This window comes from Passer domesticus, chromosome 7 (assembly GCF_036417665.1).
Source record: "Passer domesticus isolate bPasDom1 chromosome 7, bPasDom1.hap1, whole genome shotgun sequence".
Classification (NCBI taxonomy): Eukaryota; Metazoa; Chordata; class Aves; order Passeriformes; family Passeridae; genus Passer; species Passer domesticus.
Window position 1 is genome coordinate 38,614,670 of NC_087480.1, and position 25,370 is coordinate 38,640,039.

The 25,370-nt window shown below is 42.7% G+C and overlaps 1 protein-coding gene across 4 annotated transcripts; it reads right to left on the reverse strand.

Annotated features, from left to right (window-relative positions):
• Positions 1 to 141: 141 nt before the first annotated feature.
• Positions 142 to 25,363, reverse strand: SWT1 (SWT1 RNA endoribonuclease homolog). Of its 4 annotated transcripts, none has more exons than XM_064427792.1 (19): positions 25,270 to 25,363; positions 24,292 to 24,366; positions 22,145 to 22,203; positions 20,734 to 21,469; positions 19,659 to 19,730; positions 19,464 to 19,520; positions 18,765 to 18,894; positions 18,540 to 18,641; positions 16,832 to 17,020; positions 16,377 to 16,470; positions 15,063 to 15,199; positions 14,255 to 14,403; positions 12,868 to 13,006; positions 11,908 to 12,053; positions 10,615 to 10,823; positions 10,278 to 10,406; positions 3,198 to 3,264; positions 2,458 to 2,522; positions 142 to 1,215 (listed from the first exon to the last, which is right to left on the reverse strand). In XM_064427792.1, the coding sequence occupies exons 2-19, from the start codon at positions 24,355 to 24,357 to the stop codon at positions 1,110 to 1,112; spliced, it is 2,652 nt and encodes an 883-aa protein (XP_064283862.1). In that variant the 5' UTR covers positions 24,358 to 24,366; positions 25,270 to 25,363; the 3' UTR covers positions 142 to 1,109. The 4 variants fall into 4 exon arrangements, 3 of the variants coding, with proteins under 3 accessions (XP_064283862.1, XP_064283863.1, XP_064283864.1); XM_064427793.1 differs by lacking the exon at positions 25,270 to 25,363 and adding an exon at positions 24,977 to 24,998; XR_010366148.1 differs by lacking the exons at positions 10,278 to 10,406; positions 10,615 to 10,823.
• Between the last annotated feature and the right edge of the window lie 7 nt (positions 25,364 to 25,370).

A 25,370-nucleotide genomic window follows, 5' to 3' on the forward strand; every position in this document is an offset into this window, starting at 1 on the left:
GCCTCCCAGGGCTGGAGAACCCCCATGGGAGTAGCCCTGCACACTCACTGTGCTCCAACAGGAATTCCAGCCCACTCCCTGGCACGGGGGCCTGGGCAGGACTGCACTGCACTTGAATCCACAGCGACTGGGCAGAGCCACTCAGAATTAACCACTGTTTAATGGAACAATAAATTACATTTTTACAATCAAGAATTTACAAATACATCCAAAAGTTAATATCAAAATAGACACTGCAGAACTTTGCCAGTTAGCTCATCTCTGTACAAATACATACAAGAAGAGGTAGCGTTAAAAGGCCTTAGAAAATGGCTTTTGGAAAGTTTCATGGACTTAAAGCAGTTCTGGAAAGCAACCAACAGTGCAGCCAGAGAGGGATGTCACCTGCAGAGCAGGGAGGACCCAGGTCCACCTTCCAAAAGGATGTGGCAAGAGCAGGAGTCTCCCCGAGAGCACTGCTAGCAGCTTTCCACTGTATGATATCAAATGCCTGCTTAAACAAAGGAGAAAAGTCCTTTTCCTCTGAAAAGGGGTATGGGACAAACACCTGTGTGAGGGTGGAGGTCTGTTTTGTCTTTAAGGAACAACAGGCATCAGTCTGCTCCTCTGCCCATTCTACATCCTCTCTTAGGCCTTCACTGCACAGGACACACAGTGTGTCTGTGGGTCAGTCCTTTATTCCTGGCCTTGCACTCAGCTACTTCCTACCCTTGGGAGACACAACAGATTCCTTTCTCTCACCTGTGACTTGTAAACTACCAGCAAAACAAACAGAGGGGTTTTCCTATCCAACCATTAACAGCTCAGCTCCTCACAGGAACGCTGGATGCTCAGAGCAGCACAGCACAGCTGCTGCACCCCAAACCAGCCCTGCTTCTCCTGGCTATCCATGGCTATCCAGCAGCACCCTCACTCAAGACAGAACAATCTAGTAGTGAATAAAATTCTCAGCAGAAATCCCAACATTTAATGTCCACGTGAAGCTGTGTTTTCCCTTCAACCCAAACCAGCGCCTTCGAGAAGAAAAGCCGGCAGGGTTTTGGCTCCTGCAGCACTTCCCTTTGCATCTCCTCCCCTCGAGGAGGCGGAGCTCAGGCTGCTGAGCCGGCTCAGAGCCAGCCCCGGCTCTCGGCCTCCTTGTGCACGGACGCCTGGCACTGCTCCAGAGTCTGCTCCAACTGTGCCAGCTGGCAGCAGCCCACTTCCAGCCTCTCCCTGGGAGACAGGAGAGAAAGGTTAGCAGGACACAGCAGAACAAGAATCTTTACAAATACTCCTTACATTTTCAAGGACGTTTCCATCAAACTCAAGCAGCAGCAGTGACTTTTGCACTACAGCTGCTACATCTGAGGATGTCACACGAGCTCCTCACAACAGGCAACCCACAGCTGCCACAGGCAGAGCTCCTGTTCCCTTCTAGGGCAGGTAAAGGGGAACAACTGTCAGGAGAGGTCACTAACATCAACTTCCTGCAGAGATCTGGGATTCTGGAAGGTTCAGTTCCAACCATCCTTCACACACTGACATGGCCTGTACTCACACTCAAAAGAAGGATCTGGATACACCCCCTTACCACTCAGACCCTTTCAAAAGAGTAATCTCAACCTGATCACATGTAAACATTCCCTGGTTTAGGTTTCCAAAAGACTCTTTATCAAAAGACTATTTAAAAGCTGCTCCTCAAAAAAGGAAGAAAACCCCAATCACTGAGCTCCCCAAGCACAGCCTGAGGGCTGCCAGGGAAGTCTCCAAAGCACCTGTTTTACTCTGCTGAGCACAAATTTCCACACACTGTTTTCTTTATGCCTGGATCAATACAGGTTGAGAGCCATCAACTTTGAGTGAAGCTTTTAAAGTGTTTTATATTACCAATACAAATATTGAATGTCTTCCTCCCTGAACAACTTTGGCCCCTGATCTTGCAATCTGCATATTGAACTTCACAGAAGATTCAGGGACCCAGAATGAATCCAGCAAAGGGAAGCTTTTTAGAGTAATGCACCCTCCAGCCTTTCACTCAGCTGATCCTGGCCACACAACAGCAAAATCCAGTTACCTGGCCTTTATTAGCCAGCTCAGAATTCTTGAAAATCCATGATGGCATTTTAGAAACCTTCCAGAGCCTGGATTTACAAACCTTCAGTGACACAAATTCATAAAGAAATGAGCCAGAAACCACAGGCAGAGGAGAGAGGGCTCAACACCTCACCTCCAACAGCTGAAAATCTCCATGTAGGCACTGATGCCTCAAGTCCAATTTAATTTCTGTCTCCTGCTCTGTGTTAATCGGGCATTAAAGTTAAAAAGGGAATTTAAAAAAATCCCCCATTTATTTTCCCTACACTATTCCTACAAAGGGGGATCTTTACTGACCCAGATGATTCCTCTCATGGTACCTTGGTTAATACAGGTGAAAAAGCTGCCTCAACTCCCCCAGTGGGGTCAGTAACTGCTCACCTGTAGAGCTCCTGTGAAACACACTCATACAGCTCCTCAGCAGTGAATTTCAGACTGTTATTGATCTAAAACAAAGAAGAAGGAATTAATATAGTCATTTATCAAGTATCACATGTCTTCCACAATTACATGGCAGGAATAGCAGATACAGCTCATGTATTCCCTAACAGGCTCTCAGGTTGAGACAGTACATTAAAAAAGTCATCCTGTGTCTTGTAATAAAATCTAATATTACAAATTCCAGCTCCATTTTCTAACCACTTCTGCACAAATCTAAAAGACCTTCAAGAATTCTTCCTCCCCCCTTAAGTTACCCTATTCACATATACATACATATAGATATATGTGTGTGTATCTCAAATGAAATAAGCTCTGACTTGCATCAATTCCAAAAATATATGTGAAGGCCCAAACCCCAAATATATTTCCCTGCACAGCAGAGCAATGCAAGCCTGAAATATGTAACATATTAAACAGAAATACTCTACTAAAAACATTCATTTTGAGGCTTTTTTACTCTCAACAGAAGTCATTCACAGCAAGTGAGCACTGAGAAAATCACATGAACAATTCAAATACTTGTTGAAATCCAACCAAAATCTATCTTTATATTCAACAACTAATAAATAAGAGCAAAGAATCAAAATTCTTAATGGACACACAGTGATGAGACATGACCTCAGAGCTACTTGAAATAAAAGCTGGAAGTGAAGTGATCACACACCAAAAAAAAGTCATACCTCATGTCTTCTGAGGAAGTTATAGAGGGTCCAAATATCTTGGAAACTGCTGGTTGGGGTTAAAATTCTGAAAAAGAAAAGTTTGGGGATGCTTTAAAGCAAGTAGAAAAGGAGTCTATGAAAGAGTTAAAAAAATAAGTCAGAAATCTTCAAGGGAAAAAAAAACTACTTGAACAAAAAGGAAATTATGAAGTTTGAAGAATTTTCCCTTCTACTACTCTAACAGAATTAAAGAGCTTATTATTTCTGTGAGGACTTTTCTGGAGGCTTTTTCTAATTAAAAATTCCCTCCATGTTTTTGTGAGCCACTTCTGCAGGAGGGTGGGAGGAAACCCAGCACTAACTGAGAGCCCCTTGGTGCCCATCAGTGAGGCCCCTGGGCTCATACACAACATTCCCACCCAGCTTTAACTCATTCCCTCCCATACAGCTCAAATGCTGCAACTCACTTCCTATTTTTGTTACTTGTAATAATCACCAATTCCCACCCAACACAGCCAAGAGCCAATGGGAGGTAGCAGCTGAAGAGAGGTGGCTTTAATGAAGCACCTTGGACACCTTTTCCACGAGGTTCCAAACCCAATCCAGTAAAGAAGTTGTTTTTTAACAAAATTAATTATCCTCATCTATTCAGGCAGATACAATTCAGTTCCACCTCAGTGTAACTTCATTTGCATTCACCAGGAAAAGCAGAACCCTCCTAAATGCTGCAAAATGTACCTTAAAATCCACACAAAATTAAAAGAGAAGTAACACATTATATATGTTAAGAAACACTGAGAAAAGTCTGGATTTTTATGTGTTACATAGTTAAATCATGATTAAGATAATGACTGGACTTGGAAAAAGAAAATCTTTTGGGGAAAGCTCTATTTACTTTCCCATGGGAAAGTGCCCAAATTCTCTCCCTCCTCTTGCAAGCTGTAAGCTTCATTTATAAATGAATTAATTAGGAATTGAAAAAAAAGGAAAGTAACAGAGTAAGTTTGAAAATACCAGTTAAAGGACCCTGTGTTTGAAGCAGGCTGGAAGACCATTGCACAGCACAGGATTTATTGTTGAGTCCCCTCTAAAAGCAGAGTCTCCACTGCTTTTTCTCATCATTTTTCATAGGAATTATCACCAAAAATTAGTCATGCATTCTTCCCCCTGCTTCCTAAGAAGCAGTACCCAAAATGTTTGCCTTAAACCTGCCAACTTCGAGTCAGGAAGGGAACCAGCTGGCTGCTCTGCCTGCAAACACCTCAGAACCTTCCCCGGGCACCTCAGCGACAATCGGCCTTGACAGCGGAAAACCCCGGCAGGGAGAAGCTGCCAGCAACCCTCCATGGGAACGCTGGGAATCCTGGCAGCTGCAACTGCACAGCAACTCCCATTGCCCCAGCAGCTCCCATATCCACCCAGCAGCTCCCATTCCAACCCAGCAGCTCCCACTTCCACTCCCAGCAGCTCCCATTCCTCCAGCAGCTCCCATTCCCCCCCAAGAGCTCCCACTCCCCTCCCAGCAGCTCCCATTCCCACCCCCAGCAGCTCCCATTCCCACCCCCAGCAGCTCCCATTCCCCCCACCCCAGCAGCTCCCATTCCCCCCACCCCAGCAGCTCCCATTCCCACCCCCAGCAGCTCCCATTCCCCCCCAGCAGCTCCCATTCCCACTCCCAGCAGCTCCCATTCCCACCCCCAGCAGCTCCCATTCCCACTCCCAGCAGCTCCCATTCCCACTCCCAGCAGCTCCCATTCCCACCCCCAGCAGCTCCCATTCCCACCCCCAGCAGCTCCCATTCCCACCCCCAGCAGCTCCCATTCCCACTCCCAGCAGCTCCCATTCCCACCCCCAGCAGCTCCCATTCCCACCCCCAGCAGCTCCCACTCCCACCCCCAGCAGCTCCCATTCCCACCCCCAGCAGCTCCCATTCCCACTCCCAGCAGCTCCAGGCCATCCAGCCCTGCCTATCACACCCAGCACCTGCAGCAGCAGGAGCAGAGCATCCCGAGCCTGAGAGAGGCTGATTCCTCATGGAATCATTCCCTCCAGTCCAGGCAGAACCTCCCTGACTGCTGCCATCAGCCTGGATGCACAAGTGGACACAACATAAAAGCTAAGGTGTTATGAATAACCTCACCCCAAGGCCATCACAAAATGCTGGGGCAAAATCTGTCCATCCCTATTCACTGGGTAAGTGACAGAGTTGCCAGTGCAAAACCTGGCCATGGGAGCTCTCCAGAGGAAGAATAGAGCAAACACACTCAAGTGTATCCCTGCAAGACCTCAGGTACATGGACAAACCCACTGTGCTCTTTGGGGGAAAAAACCAAACTGTGTAATTAATCATCCAAGTAATTTAATGTTAAATCCTGTGCCTCATTTTATGGTCTTTGCTTGGACGAAGCCAATGGTTTCTGGGTTTGTACTGTGGAATGAGAAGTCTGACATTTGGCTCCAAGTTTTACAGCAGCTCTAAATGTAAGAGATTTGTTGTTTTGAGGGGAGAGCCCTCACTCCATACAGAGCCCTGGGAAGCTGCTGAGGGAAGAGCCTGCACCATAACTCCCCCCACAGATTCCCAACAGGTCAGCACTCATCCAACAGCCTGGTGCTTTCTGCAGCTAACCAGGGGCTGCAACACCAGTTCCAGTCTGGGAATTTATTCTTCTGTACAAAACTGACACATTCCTGTCTGCAGAGCAATGATTTCTCAGCACCACTGCTCCCAACTGCTTTCAATCACTTCATGTTCCTTTCACTGCCTGCAGCCACCACCCTGTGCTATGGAAAATGGACCTTTTAAGGGAAGGAGTACACTGGGAAATCTGGACCTGTCTGTAGGAGTACTGACTCTGCCTCCATTACTTCATTAGATCAAGTTGCCCTCGTTTCCATGGAAGTTTCTCAGTGATAAAACATATGCCTCAACTACAGAACTATGTCTAGAGAGCTGTCTGTAAATCAGTAATCCATAAAGCAAAGGGCTTTTACATCCAACTGTCCTAAGCAGCCATGGGAACCTCAGCACTACAACACTGACCACTGCTGCTGCTCCTGTCTCCACACTGGGTCACAAGCAGAGGGTGGAAATCCATGGAGTCACTTGGCCTTTCCATCAGCACAGCCTTGCAGAACCACAACACCCCCCCATTTTGTACTTCAGCTTCAACCTAAGAACTCCAGTGTGATTCTACACAGTTTTCTGGAAATATTGAGTATGTGAGGTAAAGAAGGGAATGTCATAGAAAGACCCAAGAAATGACTATGGATACCTGCCACCAACTGGAGGTTAAATGCTGTATTGGGGGCAGGAGGGAGAAAGGAGACAGTCAGACTTGATGATTTTATCTCAAGTGCTTCCCAAACCACTCCCAATGTTTATCTCCTGTCCTGTCACTCATCTGATGCCAAACACAGGTGTAAGATACAATAATAAATAGAAATGGATAAGAAATAGGTCAAAATACCTCAGCTGTCAGCCCCTCCTGGCACCCCTGGCTCTACAGGCTCAAAGCACCATGGCTTTTACAAGCCCATGTCTGAAACCTTTCTGCTTTTCAGACTGCTCTAAAGGCACCAGGGTGTGAGCAGCTGCACCTCTGCCCTGCCCCTGGGGAGCACTGCCCACTTCCAGCTCCATTTGAGCTTTATTTCTTACAGCTGTCATTAAAATTGGCACAACAGAACATTTCAATCTGGGCCTGGCAGCAGAGAAGGCTGCAGGTAATTCAGTTTCAGGTTTCACATAAATGCATAAAACCATAAAGATCAAACAAGTAGTGACTGGAATGTCTGATACTTTTTGAACAGGGAGCTAATCTCCATTTTACTTCCAAAAAGAGACTGTGTGCAGAGAAGATTAAAGGCAAAGCTCTTCATCTAGAGACTTTATGGCAGAAATTATTAACTGACACAAGAACCTAAGGGAATGAAGACAATTCTCTATTGAGACACCAAGGAGAAGAGACCTCAGTAATTCCTCCACCGGCCAGCTGAAAAAATAAAGAGGAGACAGTTTCTCTGCATCTGAGGAATTCTGTACTAAAGCTAGCAACCCTGCAGAATTGTTTTTAAATTATTGCAACTCAGTGATCAGTTCTGATATAGTAACACTCTCCTGCACTACTGAAATCTTAAGAAATTACACTTTTAATTTACAAATGTTTATGGAGTCCTTGATTAAACCATATTTTTCCAAACCATTGGGAGTGCGAGAGAAATTCAATTTAGATAAAATATTAGAGAAGCAGAACTCAGGCTCCTTATGCAGTCAGTAACAGACAAATATTTTACAGGTGACAGCACATCAGTATAAATATTTAGGAGGCCTGTATCTAAGTATATATGCTATAAGATGTGAGTGATTTTCAAGTTGGCATATGAACAAAAAAATTCTTTTTTAGCCAAGAGATGAAAAGAAAAAATCCAACTTCAAATAACTGCATCAATTCACCCAAGACTGAATTTTCTTTCTTTCCTACGAACAAGGATTTTTTAACTAAAAGAAACCTGGCAGGAAACGTGAGGACAATGTCCAATTCCCTAAGGACTGCATACAGAAGCTTAGAATCACAAGTTCTATTCAGCTGAGGGCAAACATCAGCTAATCTAAACCCCTATTTTATTTTAAAGAGTTAATTTAAGAGATCTTAAATAAGGTGCCTCAATTAACTGGTTAGAAATAATATCCAACCCAAATACAAATATAAACCACCAGTGAGAACACTCACAAATCCATAATTATATAAAATTATGTCATGGTTTCACAGTTTTACTGGATGCTTAAATTTCAGAGGTTTCATACCCTTTGCCCATTACCAACAGTAAAGATACATAGTTAGAACATGCTAAGCTGATTATTCTTAATTTCAGAGCTGAAGGCTGTCATTGCTGGCATGCAGAACTGTGCAATACAAACACCACTCTGCTTACCAGTGCTGTTAGAGGAAGAAATCAAGACAAAATAAAAAAACTGCATAGTGTTACAGAAATTACAAGAACAGAGTAATGTGCCAAAAGCTGTTACTGACACATCTTCAATGAAACAGCTACTTTTTTTTTCCTTTTCTGTATCTGTATTTGTCATTAACATGTTCTGGCCATCAAGCCTGAATAGGCGGGGTAGTGCCACTGGTGTAGTATTTTTTAATATTAAGAGTAAGAGTATCATTACATTTATCTCAAAAAGCATTATCATGTTTTTCTAATTGTTTTTAACAAACTGAAAATCTAAACTTTTAATGCAGTTGAACTTCCAACATAATTGACTGATTAAGCTTGCAAACTTCCACAAGATATTTTCTCTTCTTTGTTCTGGACAGCAGGGATCAGAAGGTACCACAGAATCAGCTGTGTTTGATCACTAAAAACTGTGTTACCTCCAAATATTCAAGACAGAACTTTCTCACTATTTTTTCTCCAGTCCCTCCTTTTCTGCAATCGTGCCATTAAGTCACTGAGAGGCATTTTTTTTTCAAAAATGAAGAAATATAAATACACTGCAAGGTCAATTTTAGAGCAAAATGAAAGTGAGGTGTCTCTGCCCATGGCAGGGGGTGAAACAAGATGAGCTTTAAGGTCCCTTCCAACCCCAGCCATTCTGATTCTATGAAAGCTTCTAAATTTTTGCTTTAATATTCTGTAATATTCATAAAACTGCAGTGAGACATTAACCTGGCTCCTGGCTCTCTGGAAAAGCTCCTCAGAACTCTCAAACTCCCTTAAATCCCTCCACTCAAGGCCAGTGTAGGGAATGCTTGGTGCAAATTCTCCCCACTTCTTGCTCCACGATGCCACCTACTGCAAACCTGCACATCAGAGCAGGCATTTCCAAAGAGTCCAGGAAAACTCTTCCATTCCAACCATCAGCCTGTGTACTTTTATTTATTATTAGGAGTTTTTATTTTTACAGAGCTCTCCCACAAAGAAAACCAACAGTTTTCAATGAAACACCTCTGCAACACAAAAATAACCATTCTGAATATTCCATATTCCCATTTAATCTCATCCACCACATTTATAAACTGATACCACAGGATCTGTTGCAAAAACTTTAGCATCAGAATGAAGAGAGCAAAGTTTAGCAGTAACCTACTTTATTGAAACAATTTCCTTAGAGGGAAAAAACCCACTAGCAATAAATTGAATCCATCAGCACTCAGCTGCTCAAGCTCACAATTCTACAGATATTTTTCTGCTTCTAATTTTTATAATATTTTGATTATTTATATTTGAAAGAGACTGTAATCCTTTGAATATATCTATATTTCAGAGCCATGAAAAAAAGGACTAAGCCAAGACAACACATGAGATTCCTTATTCTCCCTGAAACTTCCAATTTTTTGTGCTGTAAAAAAAGACAGTGGAGGGATGGGGCTCCCACTGCCAGAGGGCAGAGTTAGATGGGATACTGGGGAAGAATTGTTCCCTGTGAGGGTGGGCAGGCCCTGGCACAGGGTGCCCAGAGAAGCTGTGGCTGCCCCTTGAAGTGTTCAAGGCCAGGTTGGAAGGGGCTTGGAGGAGCCTGGGCCAGTGGAAGGTGTCCCTGTCCATAGCAGGGGTGGCACTGGATGGGCTTTAAGATCCCTCCCAACTCAAACCACTCTGGGAATCTGTGTTTCTATGAAGACAGAGGGAATATTATCCTATCTAAAGAGAGAATGCAGCTGATTGTCATTGTTATGGCTGTCATGAAGAACTGGGAACAGCAAGGCCCCAAAACTTTACATCCTTCAGTCTACTGGAACTTTACCCCATCTGAGCAGGCCTTACATTTGAAACACGAATTCCCTGAATTATTCAAAGTTCCTGCCATCATAACTGATGTATTAATCATAATAATCAATAATAGTTCCAGTTACACCTGAGCAGAGGCAACTTGCTGGTCAAACACCAGAAAACAAAGAGATCTCCATATCTGCAACACTTCCATGATCTTTTGCTACCAGTGGTTCAAGGCAGCCTTGACAGCAGGAATTTTACTGCAAATCATGTCACCAAGCACAAAGAATAAAGAGTGGTTTGGTGCTGAAATACTTCAGACTGCTGTGACTTCAGGTGCCTGTGACACATTTTGTGCCCAGCTGCAGTGCTCACCTGCCAATGCCCTCATGGATGTCCTTCACTGCTGCCAGCAGCTTCTGCAGGCCCAAAAAAGCCTCCTCAAACGAGGCCTTGGCAGCCATGGTCACTGCACTGGGGTCCAGCTTCTGGAATAGCTCAATACTGAAATTTAAAAGAAGTAAAGAAGAAATAGAAAATCAGTTATTAAAAATCTCTGACTGACATTATTTGCATGCTCACAACTTTTGTGTGATTTTTTTGGGCTAATTTAGATTAATTACAGGGTAAAAAAGCACAGTTTCTAAAGTGTGCTTGTTTGAAAGTTATCTAAGGTTATGTGTTACTTCTGAGCCCCTTCAGCAAGCTGTACCTGTACAAGTTCATGGTGTTCCAAACACCTTCCAGGACCGACCAGATTTCCTGGTGCCTGTTTTCCTGAGCCACATGAAAGCTGGGCTGTAGCTCTTTTTCCTCAGTGCTTTGCAAATTGGGCATTGTGGCTTCCATTTTTTCACATGCAGCATTTTCTGAAAGAACCATGATGTCTTCTGATAAATCCTGCTCACTGTCTGCCCTCACCTTATAAAACAGTTCAGCAAACAAATAATCAATTTGGTTCCTGACTTCAGAAATGCAGAATCTACACACTTCTACAGATTTTCTTTAAGCAATTCTCAAAAAATCAAGGCTGAACTCTTCGAGTTGCCTTGGTTACAGTCTCTGCATCCACAGCCTCTCAATGGTTGGGCTGGAAGGAAACTTAAAGCCCATCCAGTGCCACCCCTGCCATGGGCAGGGACACCTTCCACTAACTAGGGTTCTCCAAGCCCTGTCCAGCCTGGCCTTGGACACCTCCAGGGATCCAGGGACAGCCACAGGTCTCTGGGCACCCTGTGCCAGGGCCTGCCCACCCTGACAGAGAGGAATTTCCCTCCTGACAAGTTTTCAGACAGAGCCCGATTCTCATGACACAGAACATCAGGTTCAGGGCTGACTGCATTGCACAGAGGTCCCAGCACAGGAGACTCCTGACCTTTCCCTTTCATCCTTTTCCAAAGACACCAAGAACCTTTACACCTGTTCTGACCTATCTTCTTCCCCATAAATCCAAATATTTCATCCATGCTCATAACTCCAATTTTTATGTCATTACGTACAGAACTGACAGTAACCATAAACCAAGATAGTTGGAATTTTCTCCACAGAGCTGAGCTCGGAGGGAAGCCCAAGTTCTGAGAACACAAAAGGGGCTAGGACAACCACCACAAACCATGTGATACAAGGGAGTCCCTTCAGCTACAAAGAAAGCTGAAATAACACACTTAAGAAGAGCTGTATGGGACTCATGTCACAAGGAGAACCAGCAAGTTTAGCCTCTAAGGCCCATCACATACAAATGCAATAGAAAACTAAGACTAAATAATGATTTTCAGTCACCTTTCCAATACTAACACATTTATATTAGGGAAAAAAATGTATCAGCAGATATTCACTGCATGAAAATAAAAGTTAAAGTTAGGGTCTCTTCATTTTGAAAACTCCAGCAACTTTCCTGGAGTAATCAGTGGAAATGATGGGAATATTTAAGAAATCTAAGCCAGGTTTGGAACATGGAGCAATTTGAGGATGGGGTGAGGGGGACAAACACCAAAGCTGCCCTTACCCCCCCGAGGGTCTCACACAGTTTTGTCACTTCAGCATAAGCCTGGGGGAGGACACCGTTGTAGTCTGACCTGCAGCTGAAAGCATGGAGCAATTTTTTGGATTCCTGGAGTAGGACACGCACTGTTGAGGAGTCAAATGGTTTATCTGATGTTTAGACATTCATGTAAGAGAGAGGGGAAAAAAAAAAGTTAGGATTTAACAGTCTTGGCAGGCAAATTTAATACTCAAATAGCTAGATTAACAGAAGCACATGAAAAGCCCAGGAAAATGGCTCAGAAGTATCAGGTACAATCTCAGAGAAACATGCATGAGATTGCTCACTCCTTAACCAAGCCTTCCAAATTTATCCTGGCATCTTGCACAAGAATCAGCTGGCACATCCAAAATAACTCTGCAGAACAGCAGAATATCCCAAAGAGGTAGAACCAAGAAATCCTAGGATACCCTGAGTGGGAAGGGACCCACAGGGATCATGGAGTCCAACTCCTGTCCCTGCACAGACACCCCAACAATCCCACCCTGTGCATCCCTGGGAGCATTGTCCAAACCCTCCTGGAGCTCTGGCTGCCTTGGAGCTGTGCCCATTCCCTGGGGAGCCTGGGCAGTGCCAGCATCCTCTGAGGGAGTTCACCTGGTCTGTGTCAAAATTAAATGCTCAAAGACATCTTTAAACAAATGGAAGGTTTGTAGGGGTTTTATTTTAGTTGGCTTCTTTTTAAAACAAACCTCCCTGCCCTCACATACCACATTAAATATCCTTTGCTCCTCATTAAATTTTTGGCAAATGCAGATCATTTGGTCACATGTAACATGGGGCAAAGGAGGGAAAAGGATTATTTGCTTTGTAAAAATAATTCAGACCTAGGTGACCATTAATACACACAGTCAGTTCCATAACTCAAAGCAGAACATGGAGGCTTTTTACAAGTTTACAATTAACTTTCCCAGGGACTGTTACCTGCATAAAGGTGTTTAGAAAGACATTCAATGGTTGAAAATAAACTCCTTGGCACCACATAACCAAAAACAGCCATCCAGTGTTTTTTATAACATTTCAGCAGGTTTGCTAAGGTCCATGGTGGCTTCAGATACAGGATCTGGAAGAGAGTATATTATAAATACAAAAGCTGGTTTTCATTTGGACATATTCCTATACATCCCACAACTGCTCTGTTCTGCAAGAATGTGATGATTTGTGACTGCTGAAGGAGAAATTCAGTGATTGCTCAGAAATAAGACCATGACCAGATTGAAACAAGTTTATCTATTAATAAAGATTTGATTCAGCAGCACCATGGGTTAAACAGTGATGCTCATTCAGAAGCAATGCACAATCAATCAGCCTCATGATTCATGGTTCCCCATTCCTCAAAAACTCTTAATACCTTTGATTTATGTCAAATAAATCTAATGAGTTACTTGTGCACAAAAGCCAACAGTAACAAGAAGAAAAGGCATAACACTAAATATGCCTTTAATTTTCCACTACTGTTACAAAGTAAAAATAAACACAGACTACTTACACACAAAGTAAAATATATGTATTGCAAAAAAATTGAGAATTCACTACTATCAAGTGAAACCAGTGTTTGAAGATATGTTTAAAGAAATTAACTAAGTGGATAGAGATCTGATTGAAAGTTTAGCAGCCAATCAGGGCAAACAACTGTCACTCCAGGATTTTGGGGGATTTTTAAAGCCACAGAGGCTTATATGCAATAAATATAAACTTTTAACAACCCCCCACCAGCTATAAAATGGAATCTAAAATAAAGCATGGACGATTTGGAAGTGCCTGGTACATGGGTATTTATCTTCTGCAGACCACACTTCTGCAAGCATGTTTAGAGGTCCTCATTAGTACCCCTGTCATTCTGTATCTGCACTGGAATCAATTTAGCTGGGAACAGTTTTATCCAATCTGCTCTGGTGGGGAAGAAATGCCTGCAACAAATGCCCTGATATCATACAGAACATGATGGAATGATTTCTTGCAGGATGTATTTACAGCACAGGGTTTTACCTGAGTAGAAAAGCTGAAACAGAATTTTAATGCTACTAATAAAAGAATTCTGAAACTTCACAGTCAGAAACCAGCAGCCCTGTTACAGTGTCATTAAAATTCCATTAAAATACTGTACATGTTGCACACTAGTGGTCAAAGAAGATAATCTTGCTATAAAATGAAATATTAGAAGTGAACACTGAGCTGTTCCCTGTCAATGGTATCAGGGACCTGGATGACTTGGGTTTGGCTTGGTACAGGTATTAATAGCAATAAAATACCAAGGACATTCAAACCTTTCAATAATCAAAATATCAAGCAAAATGATGTAAGAAACCACCTCCATCCACAGGTTTCCAAATGCAAGTTTCATTTCAGTCTCCAAAATACAAGACAAAGCTTCTCCTAAGTTCTTTTCAAGGTCTGGAAGCACATTTGGGAACTGTGCAGTAAAACCAGCATCACCTCTTGTCTTCCCAAGTTCTGTATCTGTCAAACCAATGACACAAAAGGCATTTATTGAAACTGGGTTTATATCTAATTCATGTTGATGGCACATGAAGAACTTGTCCCCATAAATAAAGACAGACTGCACTTTGGTTTATAAAGCAGATGTGCTTCACCTAATTAAGTTTCAATTATTTCTAGTTATACCAACCTCTTATACTGTGTGTATTTTTAATTAAAAGCTACTAACCAAGAAGGTTAATGTCCCCAGAGTATTACTCATTAATGATCTTACTCCACATTTCTTTTTTCCTCAAATAACTTAGATCATATAGAGCCAGCAGGGCTACCAGCAAGCACAATAAGATCTCTGTAAACTGTACCTGTATCTTTGGAAAAATGAAAAAAACCCTTCAGTCCCAAAAAGTTCAGGACAGCTTTTAAATTACTCTAAACACAGGAAATTAATGCAATGTTTTTTTCTATAAAATAAAAATACGTCATTTTTGAATTTCCCAGAACTCTGAGATGGTTTAATTAATGCCTTGAACTTTCAGAAAACCTTTGAAAAAACCTTCCTCAAACAAAAAACATTCCTAAGGATTCAAAGCATAGGAAAACTGAAGGTATAGCAGTAACTGTTTTTCCTCTACCTCACTGATTTTTACAAACTCACAAACCACCACATTCCACAGACTCACCCTGCTTTGGCTGCTGCAGCTCCTCAGAGTTCTGGGGCCTGTTTGCATTCACATTCTGCAGAGCAGTGACCAGATCAGCTTTGCAGAATGCCTTGACCTCACTCACAATGGCTTTATTACATAGATTTTTATCATCCCTAGAAAACAATTAATTGTTGTCAACCAAGGAATAAAAGCAGCACACTTGTATTTGGGAAACTTATTTTGTGAACTTCATTATATAGGCAAAGTTCTCTTTCTCAAGAATTTAGAAGCAGTTCAAAAAATTAAACCAGAAAATTAAGTAAAAATGAGAAACATACTGAGAAGTGTTTCAGGGTCTACATTTAAGAGAACAATAGGTATAATTACTACAACAGTGATTACAGCAGTGATGCTTAGTTGCTTTGATCTCAGAAAGCAAACCAGGCAATAATTCTAAGAGAGTACTGTCTCATTTGATGGCTACAGTCAATTCTTTTTGAGACCCTTTTTAACTGTTCTGCTGGCCAAATCTTTATCTCACTCTGAGGTTCTGCTCCAGCAGAACTACTTTAAAATTCCAGGACAAACTTGCATCACAGTACTGTCTCAAAAATTCCCATTGCGTATATTGGTAGAGGATACAGGGATTTTTGGATGAAAACCAGTTCTGAAGTCATCTAACTGTTTTTTGATCAGTGAAACCTAAAATCACCATCACTACCCTATGAACACTGTGACAGAAATGGCATTTTCAGGAGTCACCTGTGTCAACTTGAACAATCCAAACGCTGCCCAGAGTTTTAATCCCACTCACTGAATCATGAAGGAACTGATTCTAGCCAAGAACAGAGCAAGTAGAGCCAAGGAGTATTAGTCCTTCAAGCTGCCTTCACCTGCTCCTATCAAACTCAGAATCAATACCCAGAGGTCAGCTGTTATCCTCACAAACAGGAACAGCAGCAAATCCAACCCCAGCTTCCCTCTTTCTAAGATTAACACCTTCTTTGCTTCTGCTCACCTGGCTGGGAACAGGGATAACTGGATCTAAATCCTTAATTCACACATTTTTTTTCTACTTGTAACTTCAGGATTTTTTTTTATGAGAAACCAGAATAAAATCTGAGAAACCTATGCTTTAACTAGTTTCAAAATTGAATACTGAGTAAGCTGAATTCTATTTCAGGCCTCAAGCTCATGAAGGTGATTCCATCTCCAATTGTAGTGGTTTATTATATGCTTCTACTCTAGCTTTTAAGAGCGTGATTGCCCTTTCAAGAAGAAAGTGCTCTTTCTTTAAGCCCTGACTTGAAAGCAGTGTGGCAGGAGAGCTAAAGGCAGCCAGGAACTCACGTGCACAGGACAACAAGAGCTTGTGGGAAGAGCTTCTGGTACTGCAGGCAGCACTGCAGGACGCGGTCGTCGTTGTTCTCGTCACTCAGCCCATCTGCAAAGGCAGGACAGACACAGCTGAGGGATGTGGGCTGTGCCACACAAATACAAACACATGTGGGCTCAGACTCACAAACACCCCAGTGCACTCGTGGTGCTCTCTGTACATTTAACACTCCCCACACGAGGACTCAAGTGTAAGGTGAAACTGAGAAACAAGTGGTAAACAAGAGATAGTGGAGACATTCGCATGCCATAGCCTTGCATAACTCTGAAGGCTGCTGTAAGAAATTAGCTCATGTTAATTAGCAAACAGCAGAGTGAAGAAGTCTCCATTAAACTCAGAATTCTAAGGTTGCCACTAGGTGAAGTGCAAGGATGAAGTACCCAGCACAAATGGATTGCACATGTATTACACATTTTTTGAGAAGCCAGCTGCATGGATTGCCCCCACAGTTTGGAATCCTGGTTCTTGAGACACTTGTAGATGAACTGCACTGCAGGGATGGCTTTGTCCCGGACATGCTGCAACATTTTCCCCTTCTTCAAGTTGTCCAGCTCTTGTAGGACGACCCAGGGAATTATTAATGCAAGTCTATCAACTCCTGGAAGAAAAAAAAACAACAAACATCACCAATAAACAAAGGTATTTGCTGGAGTGACACAAACTACCAAACAAACCAGAGAACTTTCAATTCAAGCATCATATTTATGCAAGTTCACACCTTTTTGCCAGTAGTTTTCATAGTCCTTGCTCGAGAGAACCTAGCATTTGAAAAAGAGCTGAAAAAGGCTGACTTCCCTCTTTCTAATCTAATCTCAATCTGGCACTATACCAATTACATAGAAAAGTGACAGTACCAGGCAAACAAAAGGGAGACACAATTTTAATCAGCAGAATACTTTGAAAACATTAATAACACAGACTTGCACTGATTATCTTGGCACACAGCCACTGTGAGATGCTGTAGCAAGGTGAAACAGCAGCTGGAATAGCAGGCTGCACACGCCCGAGTGACCACAGCAGTCACTGTGCCAAAAACAAGCAGCAAAGAAAAGCAGCAAGGGCTTGTGTTCATTGCCAACCTGCACTCCTAAACCAGGAACAGAAAGTGTGGATATTGGACCATGGTTTTATTTGTAGGTTAAGTATGGGCTGAACTTTAAAGCTTTTATATGAAATACAGGAATAAGGAGAAATCAGAAGTTGAATGACTGCTCTGTTGGTCTCCCCATGACAAATACTTCAACTATTTTCTTTCTCATTCACATTATGAGAACAGAATTTTTTAAAAATGCATTAATAACCATCTGCTTTACAATAAATAGGCTGGGAATCAGCAGCCTTCTCAACACAGTGGGTCTGGTGCAGGACCAGGAGTTGCAGTGTTCTAAAAAGGCATCTCAGTGTACCTGAGACAGCAGCATTTCTAACCTGGGAGAAGAAATACAGTCTGACACACTCCTGAAATCACTCAGGCCCTAAGGAAAGGTATTTTCCAGGTGGCTGGAATAAGTGTATTCATTAGCTGAAAGCACCAAAGCACCCTAGGCATTCTGACAATTCCAGATGTGCCTTCCAAGAATTGACACGCACGATCCCAATCCTGCAAACATGAAATATCCAACAGCTTCCCAGAATATTAGAGGCAAATATTAAAGCCAGGGTCTGCATTTTGAATTTCTGAGAAATTGCTCAGTTCTGTCACCTTTACCAAGACAGAAACAAAGCACTGACTGCCTAACACTTTTTAGATTGTTTTCTATTTCTAGAAAAAGAAATGCTAAAAGGAGACAAGAAAATGGAATTATTACTAGTAAGGGGTTAAAGGCTTACATTGTGTTCTTAGAAAGAACCACTAAGAATCTAAGCATATTCCTGGGAGCATCTGCCATGACTTCCTATAGGTACACGGGCTGTAAGCACAGCAGGTTCTGCTTCCACAGCTGAGGCTTCCTTAGGATGCAGCTGGTTTGGGTTCACAGGACCAGGCTCTGTGTGTGCCTTCTGCCTCTGCATGAAACCTGCTGCCTTTTCAAGGAGCCCAGGGCTTGGTTTCCTTCAGGTATCCTGAAGCTCTTACAGCATCTGTTTTTCTTACTCATCAGAACATACTGACATACCTGGTATATCCTCAGATTTCAGGGATCTCACAAACTCGAGGTGACTAATCATTATATTTGTGTCAATCACCACTAGGATGTTCAGACCAGAACTAAAAGCCCCTAGGGGAAGAGAGAAAAGAGAAAACAGCAGAAATAATCAGTTGTGTGCTCCCTACTCAGACCATCAATAACTGTAATTACTTGTTGCCACTAGAGAGCAAAGCAGATCCAATCATGACATACCAGCAGAAGTATTTAAATCCTGTTCTGGAAGATCTATCTCCATGCTTGTAAGTTCTCCACAGGTCTGGACTACAGACAGGGCCATCCTCTTCTCCACACGAGCAACGTGCAAGTCTTCAACTATCTGCATCTACAGTGAGAAAATGAGTATGTGTGTAATCCATCGGAGGGAATCACTTCAGAATTATTCCCCAAAAAGACACTTTTGCATTAAAGCTATTAAAATTGCCTCAAAATGATGTCTGAAAAGTTTTAAGTCAGTACAGGAAATGTAAATCCACGAGAACTTCTGCATATGCTCCACTAAAGATATCCAAAATATGGCCTAGAAAGATTTATGACCTTTCTACATGGTATTCAAAAACTTTGCTGTATTTTTTGCTACACAAACTGCAAGTTTCCTAACAGGCACTTCTTAAAAAATATGTCTCTCTTCCAACTAAAAAGTTAGAGGATGAAAAATGAGATAGCTGGAGCACGTGAGCAACTATGAAGGCCCTTTTGTTGCACATGGTAACAGAAAGACACTCTTTATCTCAGAAAGTTCCCGATTAGCAGCACTTCAGCAAGTTTGCTTAGTTTTTTTTTTAAATAAATGCTCCACATTTGAGTGTAGATCATGGAATTGTCCAGTTACACAACCTCAGTGCCCTTGGTCTTTAAGACATCACAGAAGTGTTAAATGAAAGCATTACCAACCTCTTGGTCTGTTTCTGTGTTCTGACTTTCTTGAAGGGGTGGAAAGTCTTCAGAGCTCTGTACGGAGAATTAAAAACACAACAAACACACACCCTCCAACATCACAAAATATCAAGGAATACTGAGGTAAAAGGGATCCCCATGACAGGAGTTTTGGAATACAGCCCTACAGTGTTAAACAAGTCCCTCACTCACCTTTGGGACAGGCACAGGCTTCCTGACCTCACCTCCCTGGTAGGAGTCAGATGTGCAGGGGTCCTCAACATGCTAGAAACAAGCAGGAACAGAACAACAACAGGTGTCTTAGAAGGCTTTTTAGAGAACATTTGGTACTCCCAAGTAAATAGGGAACAAAAACTACAGTTTTAGCATCTACAGTATCATTTTAATAAGGTCTAGATGCATAGATTTCTTTTAAATAAATAACAGTGGATTACACAGCAAATTCCAGCTGAACATTAACATTAACTCCCACACCTTTTTTTACACTGAAGGTGCTTGACCAGGCTGCCCAGAGAGGTTGTGGAGTCTCCATCCTTTATCCTGGGCAAGGAGCTCTGGCTGACCCTGCTTGAGCAAGGGGGGCTGGACTGGATGGTCTCCAGAGGTGCCTTCCAACCTCAGTGACTCCCCAGCTTTGCACATAACAACTCTTAGCATACACACAACCATAACACAAACACTACCATAACACAAACTGGAATCTCCAAAGTTGCTGGGCATTTTCACCAGAACAACAGCAAAAAAAAAAACCATGCTCAAGATCCAGCTTGTGTTTGGCTCTGCACCACAACCTGAGCTTAGAAACAAACCTGTCACAGATGAAAGAGAAGTTCTGCAGCACACATACCTATTTAGTCCTACATCCACCCCAAGCTCTCCTGGCATCACTCCACAAGCAATGCTCTGTCTGGCAGCAAGTTTTCATTGCTTCAGTTTATTCATTCAAAAAATGAAATAACCACATCAGCTCAAACAAAAAATAGCTGATTTATACCTAAAGTATTCCACACCCCCCAGCAGCAAAGCAAAGCCATGGAAACATCTCAGCAGACACAGCCCCAACATCCAAGACCTTTACTCTTCTGGTCTGTTTAACATTTAGCTGAGGAACATGGAAACAAGGTTTACATTAGGATCAGAAAAATCCACCTAGTTAGCTATGAAACCTGGCTGGATTCTGTAAAGAAGACAGTCTGCTCATATAAATCTGCCATGAAGTAACCATCCTGAAACATCTACATAATACAAAGAATGGGGTTCTAATTACCTGCTTAAAACACAATGCTGTGGCTTCCAAGTCTCCTTTAGTTCCTGAGTGCTCGGGAGCTTCAGGAGAACCAGTGCTGTGTTTCTTGCGCTTCCGAGAGTCCCGTCGTGGTGGAGTTTCAGATGAGGAGTGTGATGATCTGTGCTTACTCGTGTACCTCTTTTTCTCAGCCAAGTCCTTATATTCTTCTTCTTCCTCTTCTTCCCAGAAGCTAGATAATGCACTTGGCTCCTTGCTGGCAGGTCTATCATCATGCCCAGTCCCTGCAGAGCTGTCAGGTGGCTTTTTGGGAATTCTGACATCTTCACTCTGCTTTTTTGAGCTCTCTGCCTTTCTACGTGGTACCTCGTACACAGAGGACTTAAACTTTTCTATCATAGCTTGCTCTGCTTTTAGCTTGAGTTTACAGAGTTCAGCTTTCTCTCTCTTTTTCTTCAGTGCCTTGTCCCTCTGAAGTTCAAAGCTGTGCCAGAGCCTTTTTCCTTCTGTTCCATCTAACCGACTTCTTTCCTTGCTGGCAGTCACGACATCAGGAGTGCAGGTGGTTTTGCCATGTTTGATTTCTTTGGCTTTAAACTGGATCACTATTTTCTTCTGCCTTTCAGTATGAATTGAAGAACCATCTGGGGTTTTGCTTCTCTTTGGAGATTTCTCCTGGGATCTTCCATCTGGATCGTGAAAACCACGAGAACTTCGGTGTCGCTTCTTCTCATGCCCATCTTTCTCCGGTTTGGACCTACAGAAACATGATCAAAAAAGTAATTTAATTTAGCTCACTTAATGGAAAATAGCAACAAAAAAGGCACCTGCATTTGATGGAGACAAAGCTAAGCATTTATGAGCACCATATTCCTAAATATGAACTTGAAGCAACAGTTGTCCTTCAAAATAGTTTGATACAGCATTTTTTGGATTTACCTTTCTCCACTGTACAGCCATTTCAGCTTTAAGAAAATGGAGAAAAAGCTTTTTCTGCATTCACTGTTGGTTTGAGAGACACCCTACACAGCTGAGTTTCTTCTTATCACACAGATAAGTTTTAACAGCAGTTCAGAGATAAAGGAGGTGTGTTACCTAAAAGGTCAGCTTGGTGACACGGTGCCAAAACACACACAGCTTTCAAACTGTTTCTCCTGCACTGACTGGGGAACTTAGAAAGGGAACAATGGAGGGAAATATAACACCATTCTACAGAAATCATGAATTATTGTTAGGAAACTTTCTTATAAGAGCAGAGAAAATACTCAGTAATTATATTTACCATACGCTGGGTTCAAAATATCCAAAGAAAGACTGGTTAAAACACCTTATTTTATTTGGAGAACAGGTTGAAAAAAAGTTTTCAGCATTAAACGGTCTGTGATTGTTATATTTTTAAGTAGTTCTATTTAGTGACAGATTGAGAATTTACCTCTGAAGATCTGTTTCTCCTTTTGCAGTGTTCTTGTAAGATCTTGTGTCTTCAGAGTTCTGAAAAAAAAAATTCAGGGTCTTACAAACAAAACTGCAGTTGAAAAAAAGAACTTCATAAGACAATGTCAAAACTGGGTGGTTTGTCTCCTTAGAGAAACACTAAGGTCAAAGGGTGCCAAGGATGTGCATGCAAAGATAAAGGTGCAAAGGGTTTAGCAGCACTTCATGATTTAATCATGGAGGACTTTAATGCTTACAAAGTGATTCAACAGGGTCCTCTACAGCAGTGACAACTAGAGACCTGAGACAGCAGCATTCCTACCATGATCAATTCACAGGCACTCACTCAGGTAAAACCATGTAGTTTTTATACACCTCTGGGTTATACAACTCAGTTTTCCCCAAACCACAGCAGGGTGTAGGAAGTTACAACAGAGAAGGGTAACTCATGGATGATTTTGGATAAGGAAGCTCCAGACAGTTCATCCTTTCACAAATAATTCACTCCTTCAGTAACTGGGGCCTGCTGACTCAGTGAGGCAACTAGGTCACTGCTGCAGTGATTTTTCCTACCTAGAGAGGCTTTATCTGGTTTACTTCCACACTAGAGAGCACTTAATGCAAAAATCAAAGGCTTGCAGAAAGCAGGGGAGTCCTAACTTAAGGCAGTTCTGAGAAGTTCTGCCTGTGGCTGGTTCTGGAGCTGCAGGACCCATGCCAGCAATGCAAAGAACAAACAGAATGACAGACAATTCCAAAGGCTCCCCCCGGGGTCACATGCACCCCCCTGCTGTCCCCAGCAGCTGGAAAGCACTGAAGGAGCTCCCTTGGGGCAGGTGGAGCTCATGATGTTGCTGGGACAACTTCTGATAATAACAAACCCATTTCCAGCTGATCATTTCTCTCTTTAAAGCCTATTCCCTGACAACCATGAGTTTTCACGACATTTTTATTATTTCTTTTCAACCTACCTCCTCCTTTTCTCAAATGTTTTCATTTAATTTAATCATCATAAGCAAACTTTCTTACTGGTCCTCTCCTCCCAGCACTATCAGTTTGGGGTATAAGACACCTCCCACCCATGCTGGGATCACACTGCAGGACACTTGCTCCTGGTTGGAGATTCCCTTATCTTTTTGCTGTTAAAGCTGTATTCTTCCAACTAGCTTATTAGCAATGAGCTACAGCATGAGGTTTTAAGCCAAGTGTTTACCCTTTGCATTACAGAAGTAAAAAAGCCTCAAAACAAGAAAGCATCTTAGGATAAGTTAATTTTTAAAGACAAACTGAATAATAGTAAGGAAATCAGGGCAAGAAATAATAGTTACAAACATTTGACTTTGAACAACATTTTCTCTATGATCAAAAAGTTTCTAACACAAATAAATCAGTTTATAAGGCTATAATAATGCTTATTTATTAACAGTTGCAAAAAATTATTGAGAAGACAGGTAAAAGCTCTCTTACTTTATACATATTCCTTACAAAATCCAACAGGAAAAAAATCTAGCAAGTTTAAGTGTGGATTTAATAAACTACTGATTTATCAACTATGTCTTGCACTTCTGAGAGTAAATAACCTGTCAGAAGTGGACACAAACAATAAAGAACAATAGGAAGCTACACACAAGTATGACCAAAAGGTGGTAACACCTGTAGCACCTGTACTTTACAAGTGATTCAGTGAAAGCTGACTCACTAGACACAAGTATGTACTATATAAGAACATGCTGAGAATTTTGGTCATTAATTATGTCTCAGTGGCTAGAAGGAAATCTTTGAGAGTCACTCACCAAAATGCTGTGAAGTACAACTTGTGGTTAATCAGAAAATTAGGATATATGATCCAAGATCCAGAACAGTCCAAGAAAACAGCACTGGTTTCAGTATCAATATTAAACCAAACTTTCTTCAAACAGAAAGATACACTAAAATGAAAAAGTTTCTTATTTTCTGATACCCATACCACTCACAGCCTCTGAAGAAAAACACATTTATCTGCCCAACTCAACCCTCCCACTGTTCTTTATGACCCTGCTTTAAATTGGATTCATCCTTCTACCACAAGGCTACTAAACAATTAATGTTCCCTTGAATGCAGGAGGTTGAATTAAGATATAAAAGTAGTAATATTTCTGCTCATACTTTGTCATCCTGGCCATCCAAAGACACTTCCTTTCCAGACAGTTTCTTCAGCTTCTTTTTAGACATCTTCAAATCCTATGAAAAAAAAAAACAAAACAAAAAAAAAAAAAAACCAAAAACATGTTATCTTTATTTCTTGTTTTAAGTTTTTAGATCCAGATGAGATAAAAATAAGTTCTGACTGCACAGAGAAAAATATTTTATAATAGTCCTCTTTTGTTTTCTCATTACAGAGCCACAGCAGACCTCAACAGGGTTAATTAATTATTCACATCTGAGGGGACACCAGAGCAGAAAGGACAGCAATTACACCTCCCCAGAGACCTGGTACTATTTTGTACCAGCAAGCAAACAAAAACTAGTACACTTCAACACCGAGTCATATAACCAAGTTTTAAGACAGTCGGACATTGGCAGGGGCTGCCCAGGGCGGTGTTGGAGTCCCCATCCCTGGCGGTGTCCCAGGAAGGCCTGGACGTGGCACTCAGTGCTTTGGGCTGGGGACACGGTGGGGATCGGGCACAGCTTGGACTCGGTGGGCTTGGAGGCTTTTCCAGCCCAGTTTAAGCCGCGCCTGTCTGAGGCAGACCCGGCTGGGTGACTGTCGCCTTCGGCCCCTCGCGAGCATGGAGGAATTACAGTGACAGCCCCTCAGCAGCAGCCGCTCCACACAAACAGCGCACACCTCCAGGAAGTCCAGGGCAGCTGTGTGGAAAGCTTCACCCGCAGCTCCCAGCGAGGCGATGCCCCGATCCCAGCCCCGAGCGGGGCAGCTCCGCCCTGAGGCCGGGCAGCACCGGGCTCTGAAGGAGCCTCTCACGGGGGGCTGGGGGGCGACAGCTCCTGCCTCGCTCCCTCCGAGGGGACAGCCCGGGGCCCCGCAAGGTCCCCGGGGTGCTGTCAACACAGCTTCCCTTCCTTCCGTCCGTTTCCCTTCCCTTCCTCCCCCCTCACAGGACGCCAGCGGCGCCGCCTCACCCCGCTCGGCCGCTCCCCGGCGGGCCCCGCGGCAGCTGTCGGGACCGTTCGGGCCGTGCCCGCCGCGGCCGCCGCTGCCCGGCCCCGGCGCGGCTCCTCCT

Excerpts from the sequence above, each read along its gene's own strand:
- SWT1 (XM_064427792.1), bottom strand. The coding sequence starts at position 24,357 with ATGTCTAAAAAGAAGCTGAAGAAACTGTCTGGAAAGGAAGTGTCTTTG. Across the intron at positions 19,521-19,658 it reads AGCCTGTGCCTGTCCCAAAG|AGCTCTGAAGACTTTCCACC; the intron begins GTGAGTGAGGGA and ends TTCTCCGTACAG. Across the intron at positions 15,200-16,376 it reads GCTCTTGTTGTCCTGTGCAC|GGATGATAAAAATCTATGTA; the intron begins GTGAGTTCCTGG and ends ATTGTTTTCTAG.